The sequence below is a fragment of the Pituophis catenifer genome, unplaced genomic scaffold, assembly GCF_029215685.1.
Source record: "Pituophis catenifer annectens isolate HBS135680 unplaced genomic scaffold, rPitCat1.0.hap2 SCAF_1, whole genome shotgun sequence".
Lineage (NCBI taxonomy): Eukaryota > Metazoa > Chordata > Lepidosauria > Squamata > Colubridae > Pituophis > Pituophis catenifer.
Genome location: NW_027256881.1, coordinates 72,080,219 through 72,092,541, shown reverse-complemented (window position 1 = coordinate 72,092,541; position 12,323 = coordinate 72,080,219). Strand labels below are relative to the sequence as shown.

Below are 12,323 nucleotides of genomic sequence, written 5' to 3'. Positions count from 1 at the left end.
AAGAGCCAGTGATGTCTGAAGACGTCTCCGTGGTCATGTGGCTGGCATGACTAAATGCCAAAGGCACACAGAACACTGTTACCTTCCCACCAAAGGTGGTCCCTATTTTTCTACTTGCATTTTTCACATGCTTTCGAACTGCTAGGTTGGCAGAAGCTAGCATATATCAGAAGCAGAATCATAGCATGACCTTTATTGCCAATTTGCAGCCATTTCCATGCATGGTTTAGCTATAATTAGCAATTAGCCAGCAATAGGTTGCTTATATCCATATTCCTTAATAGATTACCAAAAGGTGACAGGCACCTTGATCTCATAATCAGAAGTTTGCTGATTAGTTGTAAAAAATATTTTGGAACAATTTCCAAGCAAGAGACTAAGATACATGATGATACTGTACATGGAAATCTGGGGAATGGAAGAAAAGGCAAATGAAGAAATATACACCGCAGTATCATGAATGCTAAGTCTACTCCTTCTGTATTTGCTTCATCACATTGCTTCCAAGTATGTAAGGGATGGAGCTTGCTTTATGGTGAAATTATACAAGTTTCATTGCTTTGACAAAACCTTGGCTTTTCTGCAGACACTTCTGGCACCCTATCATAGTTTGCTGAACATTTTAACTATACATTAGGGAGCAATGTTTGAATAATTAACCTTAGAAGAAAAATCATTTTATTTTAATCTTGCCCATATACCTAGAGGATATTTCATGGGAAAGACATGTATATGTCTTAAAATATATTTTGTGTCAGGTTTCGATGTTATCTCAAAATAAATGAATTTCCAAACTGCCGATCTTTGAGGAAATTTTCTCTTTATTGAGCACAGCGATCTGATCCTGGCTCTTTCGTGGTCAGTACTGACCTTTATCCCCCAATCCCTCCCTTTCCGATCCCCAATTCTCTGCTTCTCATTGGCTATCTTCCAAGCCACTTTCCTCATCTCTTGTCAGATCACAGGAATGTCTCCCCCACTCCCATCTCCGAGGAGACAGAATCTTCAAAGGGATTTAGTAGGCAAAAGTTCAAGCTTCTCCTCTCTTTATATATGTCAGTGCTGGGACGCTGACATTTTGAGCCAAACAAATACCTTAACATACATTGCATTTACCAGAAGCAGATGCATTTAAAAATGCAAATTTAACTTCTGAAAGTGCAACAGTATTCTGTGGGATGATGCTTTTTAAAAAAATGATTCTGGAGCAGTGCTGAACCTCAACATAGCACCTTTCCTTTATGCTACTAATTATAGTAGCCATAGCTTTATTTAGGCTCCTGTAAAAGTCTAAAAGATGTGGCTACTTTAGTAGAGACATTGCACTTACATCCTAAAGCACTTCTTCTGAATCATTTTTGAAGAATGCAATCAGTATTTGAGAGGAATTATCCATCAATAGTTTCAGCAAGTGGCATCATATGGTTGGCATGGTCAGGCTTAATTAGTACTTAAATAGGAGCTCAGTAGGGAATACCAGTCAAGGCAGGGAAGTTTTAAAAAAAAATCCCAGGAGGCAAGACAATGGAAAATTACTTCTACTGTATAATGCTGACAGGAAAACTACATGTCATCCATTTTCTTTGTTTTAATAAATTGGTACCAAGAAATGGCAGTTTCTCAACTGCTGTTTTTTTTAATGCATATTATATATAGATATGCATATAAGTTATTCATTCACATGGCTACTTTTAAACAGGGTGCCCTCTAGAAATGTTGAAATTTCAAGAATTCCCAGTCAGCTTGCCTACAGAAATACACAACAAATGAATCCTGTGGCCTTTAAGAAATTCCTTGTATCTTGCATCAAATAAAATTTTAGATTGTACAAGGAATACATTCTGTCCACAACCTAAGGTCACATAACACAAAGTCTATTTATAGAACATGCCATGAAAGATTAACAATGGGGTTTTTATTCCTTATTTTAATTTATCAAATGTTAACAATGCTACCTGTAAACAATCTGCATAAAAACGACTGTTAGAGACCGAGCATTTTAACTTGAACGGTGCAGTGGTTAGTCTCTTCTCAATGGAAAGCTTTCTTCTTTAATTCCATCTTTTGTGATAATGCAGATCTTTAGTGCATCTCCTGTATAGACATCTCTTTCTGCAGCAGAAATGAAGACATCCTTTACCAGCTGCAAAGCCTTTTCCAAGGACAAAGGCAATTGACTCATGCCCTGCATGTTCTTGAGGCCAACCTTTTAAAGAGAAAAAACATTTTAAATACTGTTACCTAGTTAGGGTAATGAAATGTCTGCAAGAAAACATGCAAGCTCAGAGAGCACCAAAGACCTCACATTTTAAATAGTTAATAGCACTAGCACTTAAGACTTCTATACCGCTTCATAGTGCTTTACTGCCCTCTCTAAGCGGTTTACAGAGTCAGCGTATTGCCCCCAACAATAGCTTGGTAAAACAAGTCTACTGTGTTGATTACAACAGTAATGGTTCAGCATTACATTATAACAATTTCATCTGTTCAGATGCATTAATACAACTTATCATCTGAAAATGTAGCAAATCAACATACTGCAAAAGCAAAGGTGCTCTTATTTAAATAAAAGTAGCATTCAGTTCAGTGAGGAGTATCAAGAGGGATGAAGTTACTCTGTTCTTCGCTTGTACATGGGCAGACTTCCAATGTCCATGGCTGGACACAGCTCATTAGATTGCAGCATGGTTTTGTAGGAACACGCACAAGCATTCTACTAAATGACTCTGCAGAAATGATTAGCCTCTCACTTATTCGCAGAGAACCTGTCAGGGAATTGCATAGCCGGTGTCCAAATGGAGTCAGAGACGCTGACACCAACCAGTATTATAGAAAAGAAATATGTGTAGAGTACATAAGATAGGCAAACAGGAGCATCACCAGGTAAATCACCACAGAAGTAACATCAGGAGGTAAATCACAGAGAGCACATAAGGCACACAGAAGAAAAAAGGCAGGAAACAAGGAAATTCCTTCTTTTCACTCACAGCTCAGATTCCCTCATGCAGGGGCCAGCTCTCTTCAACCAATAACTTAACTGTGTGTTCTTACTCACTGTCCAATCCTTCACTGCTCCAGCTGAAGAGGTTGTAAAAAAAATGTTTTTAAAAGCCTCTGACGATCCCAGCTGAGTTGCCTGATCGGCAGAGGCATTTTTTTCTTTTAAAAACATTTTTTCTACAATCTCTTCGGCTGAATAGGTTGTAGAAAAAATGCTTTTAAAAATTAAAAAAAAAAGCCTCTGATGATCCTGCGGCTCAGCTGGGCGTTGGGGGGGGGCAGGGATGTTTGCTATCGGTTCTCCGAACCACCCGCCACCATCGCTACCGGATTGGGTGAGTCGATCCAAACCAGGAGCATTTAACCCCTGATCTTAACAGAACCTAAAGCTAGTGTCAACCTGCAAAACGACTTCAACTGAAACCATGCTTACTTCTGCTTCGTTTCTTGGTTGCCATTCAAGGGGTGGGTGGGTGGGGTGCAGGGAAAGGAATTTAGGAATGTGAAGCATTTAGGAATGCCTCAGCTGTCTAATCATAACATCTACCAGCCCGCGTGTGAACCAAGGTCATGACATCGGACACTTGTCGGAGCCACAGGAACCAATTACTGGCCCATGTGACCTGAGAGACCTGGGATGGGGGGAATCCTATTCTTTTAACTATCCCTATGCACAGGAATAATTTAGCGCTAGCTTCATCTTTCTAAGTGCCGATATGATGTATTCAATAAAGGGATTCTTGAACCTGAGCCAAGTTTCAGAATCCTGACTTCATGGACTTCATTACTCGGAACCATGACAGCTAGTAGGCAAGAGAGAGAAACCAAGTTGTACAAAACTATTCAATCTAGGCTTATTTTAAACTACCATAAGCAGAATGGCAACAAAATGTCACTGGTTATGAATTTACTTTTCTTATTCCTACATTGTTTTCACAAGATATAATTCAAAATGAACAAATCACATTATGTCCTAGGGTGATGGATCCTTGCTTTGTCCGAAAAATTATTCTGATAGCTCCCAAATAATTTCAAGTATTTTAGAAAGAGTTAAGGCCCCAGACATCACTATATCACAATAATTGCACAATAATTGGAAGACACTTACCTGATTGTCCAGTAGAGGTTGCAGCATGGCACTAGCTGATCCACCAGCTTTGAAACTATCTCTCTGATAGGATCCTACTGGATCAAAACTGTATACTGCACCTTTCCCTAGAAAAGTAAATACATTTATGGCAATGTCAAATGCTGGAATAACTTGACAGTTAAGTACAGTGTAACAAAATTGATTCAAAATGATAACCACTAATAAAGCGAGGACATAGTACAAAATAATGAATCAGGTTAAACCATCTAATGCAAACGGAAAGATTTGTGTTTCCTAAGCAAACTTTAGTTTAAACAGAACTTTAATTTAACCTTGCATTTTTAACCGGTGTATCTGTTAAACAGGTGTAATATATTTGAATAGGTATGACACCTAACTGATTGCAACAAGAAAGTCATACAAATAAGGAACTAAATAAAAATTTTGCACTATGTAAAAGTATAATGTAAAGTCTGTATCATATTTCCCAAAATTTTTGCCACAGATGTTTACTATAAATGGAGAAATGAAACAAGAAGAATCTCTTTGCTTCTTTTCTTAACATATGTAATCACAATGACTAATCTTCCCTGAATTTTTTTTAAAAATTAAAGACTGGTAACAATAGCTAAGGGCATACTAAAAGCTTACTATCCAATGATAAATATTAAAAATTTCTACCTATTCTTTTAGCTCTTTTGCAAAGTCTAGATTTTCTTGCTTGTTTACAAAATAAAGAACAATGGGTTCCAAAGAGGAATCATCATATTGATAGAAAGAAAATTCTGAATCGGTCCTTGTGAATATGTAACAATTCAAATGGAAATCTTTGTTCCTTGTTTAGAGTTCTTCTTTGGGCCTGTTGCAGGGCGTAACACCCCATGGAGTTCTTCAAACATGGAAGAGGCTTTTCAGGGGAGAAAAGCTGAGGATAAAAGGCGGCTGCACTTGCCTGTTGAATGCTTGTCTTTTGATCCAACCTTATATTTGTGTGTTTGAACTGTATGTCTAGAAAGATGAAACTCCCTTCAAAAAAAAAAAACCCTTCCTTTTGAGAATTGAACATAAATATCCATAGAGGTGGTGGTGTTTTTTTCCATTTTAATTTCCAAAAAAATTAAAACGTATTCCACTATAGAATAAGTTTAAACATCGAAGGACTGCACTTAACTACCAACTGTGATTTATACAACAATAGAAAACTGTTATGGTGAAACCATATGTTCTACTAAAGATTTACACATTTATAAATATGCAATTATTATCCTGAGATTTACATATTTGGGGAGGTGGAGTTGTCATGCTTTGTTTTCATGGTCGTTTTGTTTTTAATCATTTTCATTCAGTATTATATTTTGTAAGCACTGAGAGTCCACTACAGTGGGCAGCTATAATTAATTTCAATAATCTTTATATTATAGTATACGTATGTGCTAAACCAAATACTGCTATATTCATATTAAAATATAATCCACATCAGAAAGATTTTACTATTTCACAGCAGCACGAATAGCCTTCGCTCAAAAATGGAAAGAGAAAGATATTCCAACTGAAGAGGAAATATTACTGAAAATCTTTAACTGCGCAGAAATGGACAGACTCACTTTGGAACTCAAGGATAAAAGCGAAACTAAATACTACAAAATCTGGGAACAATTTTATGATTGGATAAATAACAAGAGGGTAGCCAAGACAAATGTATAGTGTTAGAACAAAAATATAGTTGTTATTATAGATAAATGTATGTTTAAGAGATAAATATACAAAAATAAGGGGGAAAGTATTAATATCATATCATATTATGTTTAAATAGTGAACAAAGCTTAAGAACTATATGTTTACATTAGTACTAGTATTACTGTAAAGTGACGGAAGATGTTTGGAACCAGTGATGTCATATCTATGTCCAATGTTTTTTTTAATTTTGTATTATTAATAAATTTAAAAAAAAGTTAGAAAGATTTTACTATTGAAATAGTAATTTCAGAATCATATTGTAAGAATTGCTTTATTTTCCCAGTTAAGGCTATTATCCAACATCTCAGGGGAAGTTATTTCCTTGCATTTTTACACGAATCCAAACAGAACTTTACCTTCCTCATCCAATCCACCAATTATGTTGTAAACATAATAAGGGAAGAAGCGTCGGGAGTATAGGATTGTAGAAAGCATGGCTGCAATTGCGCCTGAACTCATGGTCTTGTTATTGGAATGCTTGTACATCTGGAACATATTTACAACAGAAATAAGCAAATGTTCTTGCTGAAATTGTTCCTAACACAAATTAACCAGCAAGCAGAGACCCATTGAAAAAACATAACACAATAAAAACAGCACTCACTTGCTGTTAACCAGGAAAAATAAAAACAGAATTCATTAATGAAAAAACGAATAAGGCTGATTATTTATTATATTGCACTTTCAAAGGCAGAAGATTGATTTTCTTCTTCTGCTACAGCTAGCACTGAATTTCTAATTTTGGTTACAAATTCAGCTCTTTTATACAAATTTGCAATAAGCTTTTCTAACAGCCATGATCACTCATTATTACATGTTTCCTACATTTCATTTATGCAACCAAGGTTAACCACAAAAAGAATGCAACCAATTCATTTTGTGACTTGCACTATCTTTTAACAACACTATACAAGTGAAATATATTCTAGCACCTTCCTTAAAGAAACATTCATTTGAATGTTACATGTCAGTTTGAAAGGATCTCCTAACAATTTATAGAATAAGAAACCAGATAGTTTATAAAATATAAAAGATGAAATTTGTAAAAAGAACAGTAAGAAACCTTGTCCCAAAAGTGCTTTTTCAAAAGGCAAGTGAATTTTGTTTTAGGAAAAACAAAGTCCAGTTGCCTTTTGAAAAAGCACCTTTGGGACAATCATGACCTGGATGACTGAGAATCTCCACAGACAGTAAGAAACCTTAGACATTTGTTTTGTATATTTTCTGGTTTTTTTATAAGGGTTTACTGTGATGCAAATTATATATAAATTAACACTAGCAGGAAAAATTGTAAAACACTTATGTACCAATCTGAGCAAGCAGAAATACAGAATTCATTATGTGCACAAGGATGAAACTGAGATTTAAGTGTTAAAGTATCAAATTAATGTAACAAATGAGTACAGCTTCCAACACTAAGTCATATACAATAACCTACCTTCAATCTTGCTTCAAGGATTTTAGTAAGGGTAAGACAGTCTCCATGAAATCCACTGCAGCCAATAACTGTTGTATCTGTCCTGTACACAATATTGATAAGATTGTAAATAATCTTGATAGACTACATCAATATATTTTCATAGGGTTATTTTATTTACCGTATCTTTCAGAGTATAAGATGCACTCCCCCCTTCAAAATGGGTGGAAATGTCTGTGCGTCTTATACAGCGAATGTTGCCAAAGCCCAGCCCACCCACCTGCCCCCACCCTTCGGCCGTTTTCGGCCTCCGCATGCTCCATTTTAGACCCATTCTAGATTGTGGGGATCGTCACAGCACATCACTGCTGCCCACCGCCTCCACATGTTGCATTTTTCACCTCTACGCATCGCATTTTCGGCCTCCATTTTTGGCCTGCACTCCCCTCCCCGTTTTTGGCCTCCACGCATCGCACTGCCTGGAATGGCCTGAAAATGCGATGCACAGAGGCCAAAAACGGGGTGTACGGAGGCCGAAAACGTGACATGCGGAGGCGGCGATCAGTGGCAATGTGCTGTGGCGATCCTGGCAACCTGGAACGGGTCTAAAATGGAGCGTGCGGAGGCCAAAAACGTGACGCGCGGAAGCGGCAATGGGCTGTGGCGATCCCCGCAGCCTGGAACAGTTGATTGGCAGTATTCTGGGAGGCCAATCCAACCACCAATCAGTTTCTTGTGCTGAATCAGGTTGTGATAACATGCTGAAGCTGACCAGGCTGTTTGCTGCTTGTTGCAAGGACGCTAGCCAAATGAATACCGATGGATGCTGGCAAGCAGAGGCAGAATTTTTTTTCTTGTTTTCCTCCCCAAAAACTAATGTGCGTCTTATACTCTGGAGCGTCTTACACACTAGAAAATACAGTGTATATTTCTTCCCATACTGCAGTAATCTGTGTCAAATATAGAAAGTATTCGTTAACTCCTCCTGTTCAAATTTTTATAAACCATTAGAGAAATTAAAGTTTACTACTTAAAATTCTAGAACTAAAAGTTGGCTCTGGACTCCAGTGCTATGATTCTACACATACAGGATCTGTGTTCACTAATGCATGGTGACCACAAAGTGTGAACATGTGCCTGTATATAGCAGTTCACAATATGCCATTATATGAATATATTGACACACAATGTGATTGTATTTATTTACTTTAACGGCTTAGGAGGGATGTTTTGACCAATTTTATTGATTGTATATTCACCCACAACTATCATTAATTTATTCATTTGAGTCATCAAAATGACTCAAAATTTGCAGGACCATCTCCTGCCTGCCTCCCACCGTCCTGTCCAATCACACAGGGCTGCCCTCCTCAGGGTACCATCGACCAGACAATGTCGGCTAGTGACGTCCAGGGGTAGAGCGTTTTAACACAATTTTAGTATTTTGACATAGAAATAAATGTTTTAATGGATTTGTTCCAGATATGACTAAGTCTGGATCAAACTCAAAAATATCTACCACTTTAAACTTACAGTTTATAACATTTAGGGCTCTCTCGGCTATGAATTGCATAGTCTTCACTCAGTCGAGTGTCTGAGGCGACAACAACAAAGTCTTCACCAGCAATTGCCAATATGGTCCTAAGCAAAAGAAAATAATTATTTTTTTGGTAATTATTTAGCTTTCATTCATTTAAATTTACTCTGAAATCTTGAAATTTGAGCATTTTAGCTTTAGCTGTGCATTTTTTCCTTTTTTCAAAAACGTAAGAGGATTATATTCAGTGGCTCATATCCATAACATGAAAAAAAAATATGTGGCTTCAGTCAGGGTTCAATAGCTTGGGAAGCTGGGGCAACACTTCTCATTGATGATACATAGGGGCACACAGTATGAGCTGGGGAGAAGAGGGTTGTCTCAAAAACATTTACTTTTTAGAAACATTGGGGAACTTCTCCAACACTCCTATATAAAGTTAGTCCTAAGTGTCTATTTCGTACCTCAAGTTGGTAAGAAACTGTTCTTCCAATCTGCCACAAGTATGCATGGATGAGAGATTTCAGGGTCACATTGCACACTGATGCTCCAAGATGCCCTCTTTTAGTTTAGATGCTATTTCATTAACTTGGACGTCTTCCCTAATATTTTTATCCACATTTAAAAATTACAGAATCTACTAAGAAGGAAAACTTTTAAGAAAAACTCTTGCCTTTCTTTTAAAACATATGTGTAATATTTAAAGATTTGGGGTTCCCTAAGTAAGCTGGATAAGGAACAAGAAGTAGCATATAAGAAAATTGAAGGTGGAATCTGAAGCAGGACAAAATTTCTTCTGCAAATAAAACTATGAACAATTTTTAATTTTTCAATGTCTTTTTATAATGATTTTTTAAATGTATTGTGAGCCGCCCTGAGTCTTCGGAGAGGGGCGGCATATAAATTTAATTAATTAAATTAAATTATGAGGCAATGGTTTCCAAAAGGGCAAAAACCACCCTACACTCTTACTTCGTGCATTAATATTTGTGCCCAAAGAAGCTTCTCTTGGAGAGTGATAACTATTTAGGAATTTGTAAATCAAGAAAGCAAAAAAATTGTGCCGGCTTTAGAAAATCAATCTTGAATTATAGCCCTGGCACAAGATAATTCCAACCAGCTGCTACCGGTAATTCAGCCTCACTTAAAATGCTGGGTCACTTTTGGAAGAATCCTTACATTTAATGCACCACTAAAACCCACCTTATGCTCTGCTGCTACTTCTAACATCAAGGTAAAAAGCCTTTGTGGCTCTAATGGTCTTGTTGAGTTTTTAACCACCCTTTGTATCCATTTAGTTAGAAGCCACAGGGAAGCCTTTTCAGGGGTTTATAGACGAGTTTTTAAATTATGAAAGAAACAGGAGTTTGAGGAAAAAAACACTATTACTGTTGTTTTACTACTTCGCAGGGAGATGAGAAAAAGAAAGTAAAACCACTGGGGGGGAGAATGCTTTGTCCAAAGCAGGAGTCTCCAACCTTGGCAACTTTAAGCCTGGTGGACTTCAACTCCCAGAATTCCCCAGCCAGCTTTGCTGGCTGGGGAATTCTGGGAGTTGAAGTCCTCCAGGCTTAAAGTTGCCAAGGTTCGAGATCCCTGGTCCAAAGGCAGAATCGATCTTAAAGGGACAGGAAGTATCCAAAGAAAAGCACCGGCGCGCAACAAATGAAGGACATACCCGCCATTGAAAGTATACGGAGAGAAGCGACGTTGCGCCGCAGAGCTCTGTCCAACCTCCCTGGGCAACCCGAACACAGGTTCAGCGTAAGTAGCGGCCGACAGCATCGTTGCTCCAAATCCACCGGTTTCCCCGCTTGCTGCTGTCTCACGGCAAGATGGTGGGAGCGGAAGCGGAAGCGGCTAATGTCGCCACCCCCGACGCCGATCGCCCTGACTCGTCACAGCGCCCCCTCTGACGAGGCGGGATATGAAAAAACTCAGGTTGTTCGTTCGCGTCGCGGAACTTGTTAACAACAGGCAACAGAAAGTGAAAGTTGGGTTTGCACAACGTTGTGGCTAAAGCGTGGTCGGCTGGTGGTGTGAACGCTTTGGGCAACAGATAATCTCCGGAGATCTTGCTGTGAGGATTAAGGTTTAGGCAGGACGGCGTCAGCCAGGGTAAACATTGAATTGAGCATAATTAGAAAAGAGAGTATTTTTGGAAAAGGAAGAGCACGCACTTCCAGTCTTTCCAGCAATTGTTGGCTTGTGAATTAAAAACGATGCCATAGCCCTCCAGGATGGGGATCAGAGGGCTGGACTAGAAGATCTCCAAGAATCCCTTCCAACCCTATTGTACTATTTTCTAAGAGATGGCTCACCTGTAGGCATTCCTTAAAGCCTGTGGTGAGCCATTGGAACAAAATGATCAAAAAATGGAAATTATCCTGGCAAAAATTCAACTGCTGGTATATGTGCAGACTTCAACTGATTCATTACTCTTTCTAGAGATTCTTGAAATCTGCATTCTGAAATTAGAACACGGGAGTTGCTGATAGAAAATTCATAGAATGGGCAGAACTAAGTCACATCATAGCTTTTCTGAACATTGAAAGCCAGCCTGCCTGAGTAAGGACTACAGATAGTCATCAACTTACCACCACAATTGAGCCCAAAATTTCTGTTGGTAAGTGAGACATTTGTTAAGTGGGTTTTGCCCCATTTTCTTGCCACACTTAAGTGAATCATTACAGTTCATAAATTAGTAACCCAGCTGTTAAGCGAATCTGGCTTCCCCATTGATTTTGCTTGTCAGAAGGTCCCAAAAGGTGATCAGATTAACCTTGGACGCTGCAACCGTCATAAATATAACCAGTTGCCAAGCACCTGAAATTTGGTCGCATGATCATGGGGATGCTGCAAAGATTGTAACTATGAAAAACGATCCCGAGTCACATTTTTCAATACTGATGTAACAAAGGTATGGTCACTAAATGAACTATTGTAAATCGAATATTACTTGCAGAGAGAGGAGCAATTCTACCTGCCTGTTCCCGGGGATCTTTTTTAATATTTTGTGCTCTCCTCCATTGATCCCTTCAACTCTGCAGTTTAGCAACTTTGTTGCACCTGGACAGTCAAGTGGCGTTTAGAAACTCGAGGGATGGATCTGTTATTTCCACACACCCCCCACCCCCCATTACCTTTTAATAGCGTGGGGAAGCTGGGGCAACACTTCCCATTGACACATAGGGGCACACAGTATGAGCTGGGGAGAAGGGGGTTGTCTCAAAAATGTTTACTTTTTAGAAACATTGGGGAACTTCTCCAACACTCCTATATAAAGTTAGTCCTAACTTGTGTAGGAAGAAATATCCTTCTGGGTTCAGCTCCAAGTAGAGAAAAAGACACTGGAAACATGGAGACTGCTTGGAAAGATGGTTAATGGTGGACAGGATCACACGGCTTGAGTTCCTGAACAGAAAAGGGCGAGATGCTGCGAGTCCCCGGGTTTTATGCCCTCTCTGTTTTTGAACTTCCTGGGGCCCAGAAAGAATATCCTGATTGGTTGTCAGACTCCCAAGGGATGGGGGTCTTAGCTA

The 12,323-nt window shown here is 38.6% G+C and overlaps 1 protein-coding gene across 1 annotated transcript; it reads right to left on the bottom strand.

Annotated features, from left to right (window-relative positions):
- Window positions 1-1,895: 1,895 nt before the first annotated feature.
- Window positions 1,896-10,617, bottom strand: PSMB1 (proteasome 20S subunit beta 1). The gene is made up of 6 exons (XM_070932584.1): window positions 10,460-10,617; window positions 8,778-8,885; window positions 7,266-7,347; window positions 6,184-6,313; window positions 4,109-4,215; window positions 1,896-2,206 (listed from the first exon to the last, which is right to left on the bottom strand). Exons 1-6 carry the CDS (start codon window positions 10,564-10,566, stop codon window positions 2,021-2,023), a joined length of 720 nt encoding a protein of 239 aa, XP_070788685.1. The 5' UTR covers window positions 10,567-10,617; the 3' UTR covers window positions 1,896-2,020.
- Between the last annotated feature and the right edge of the window lie 1,706 nt (window positions 10,618-12,323).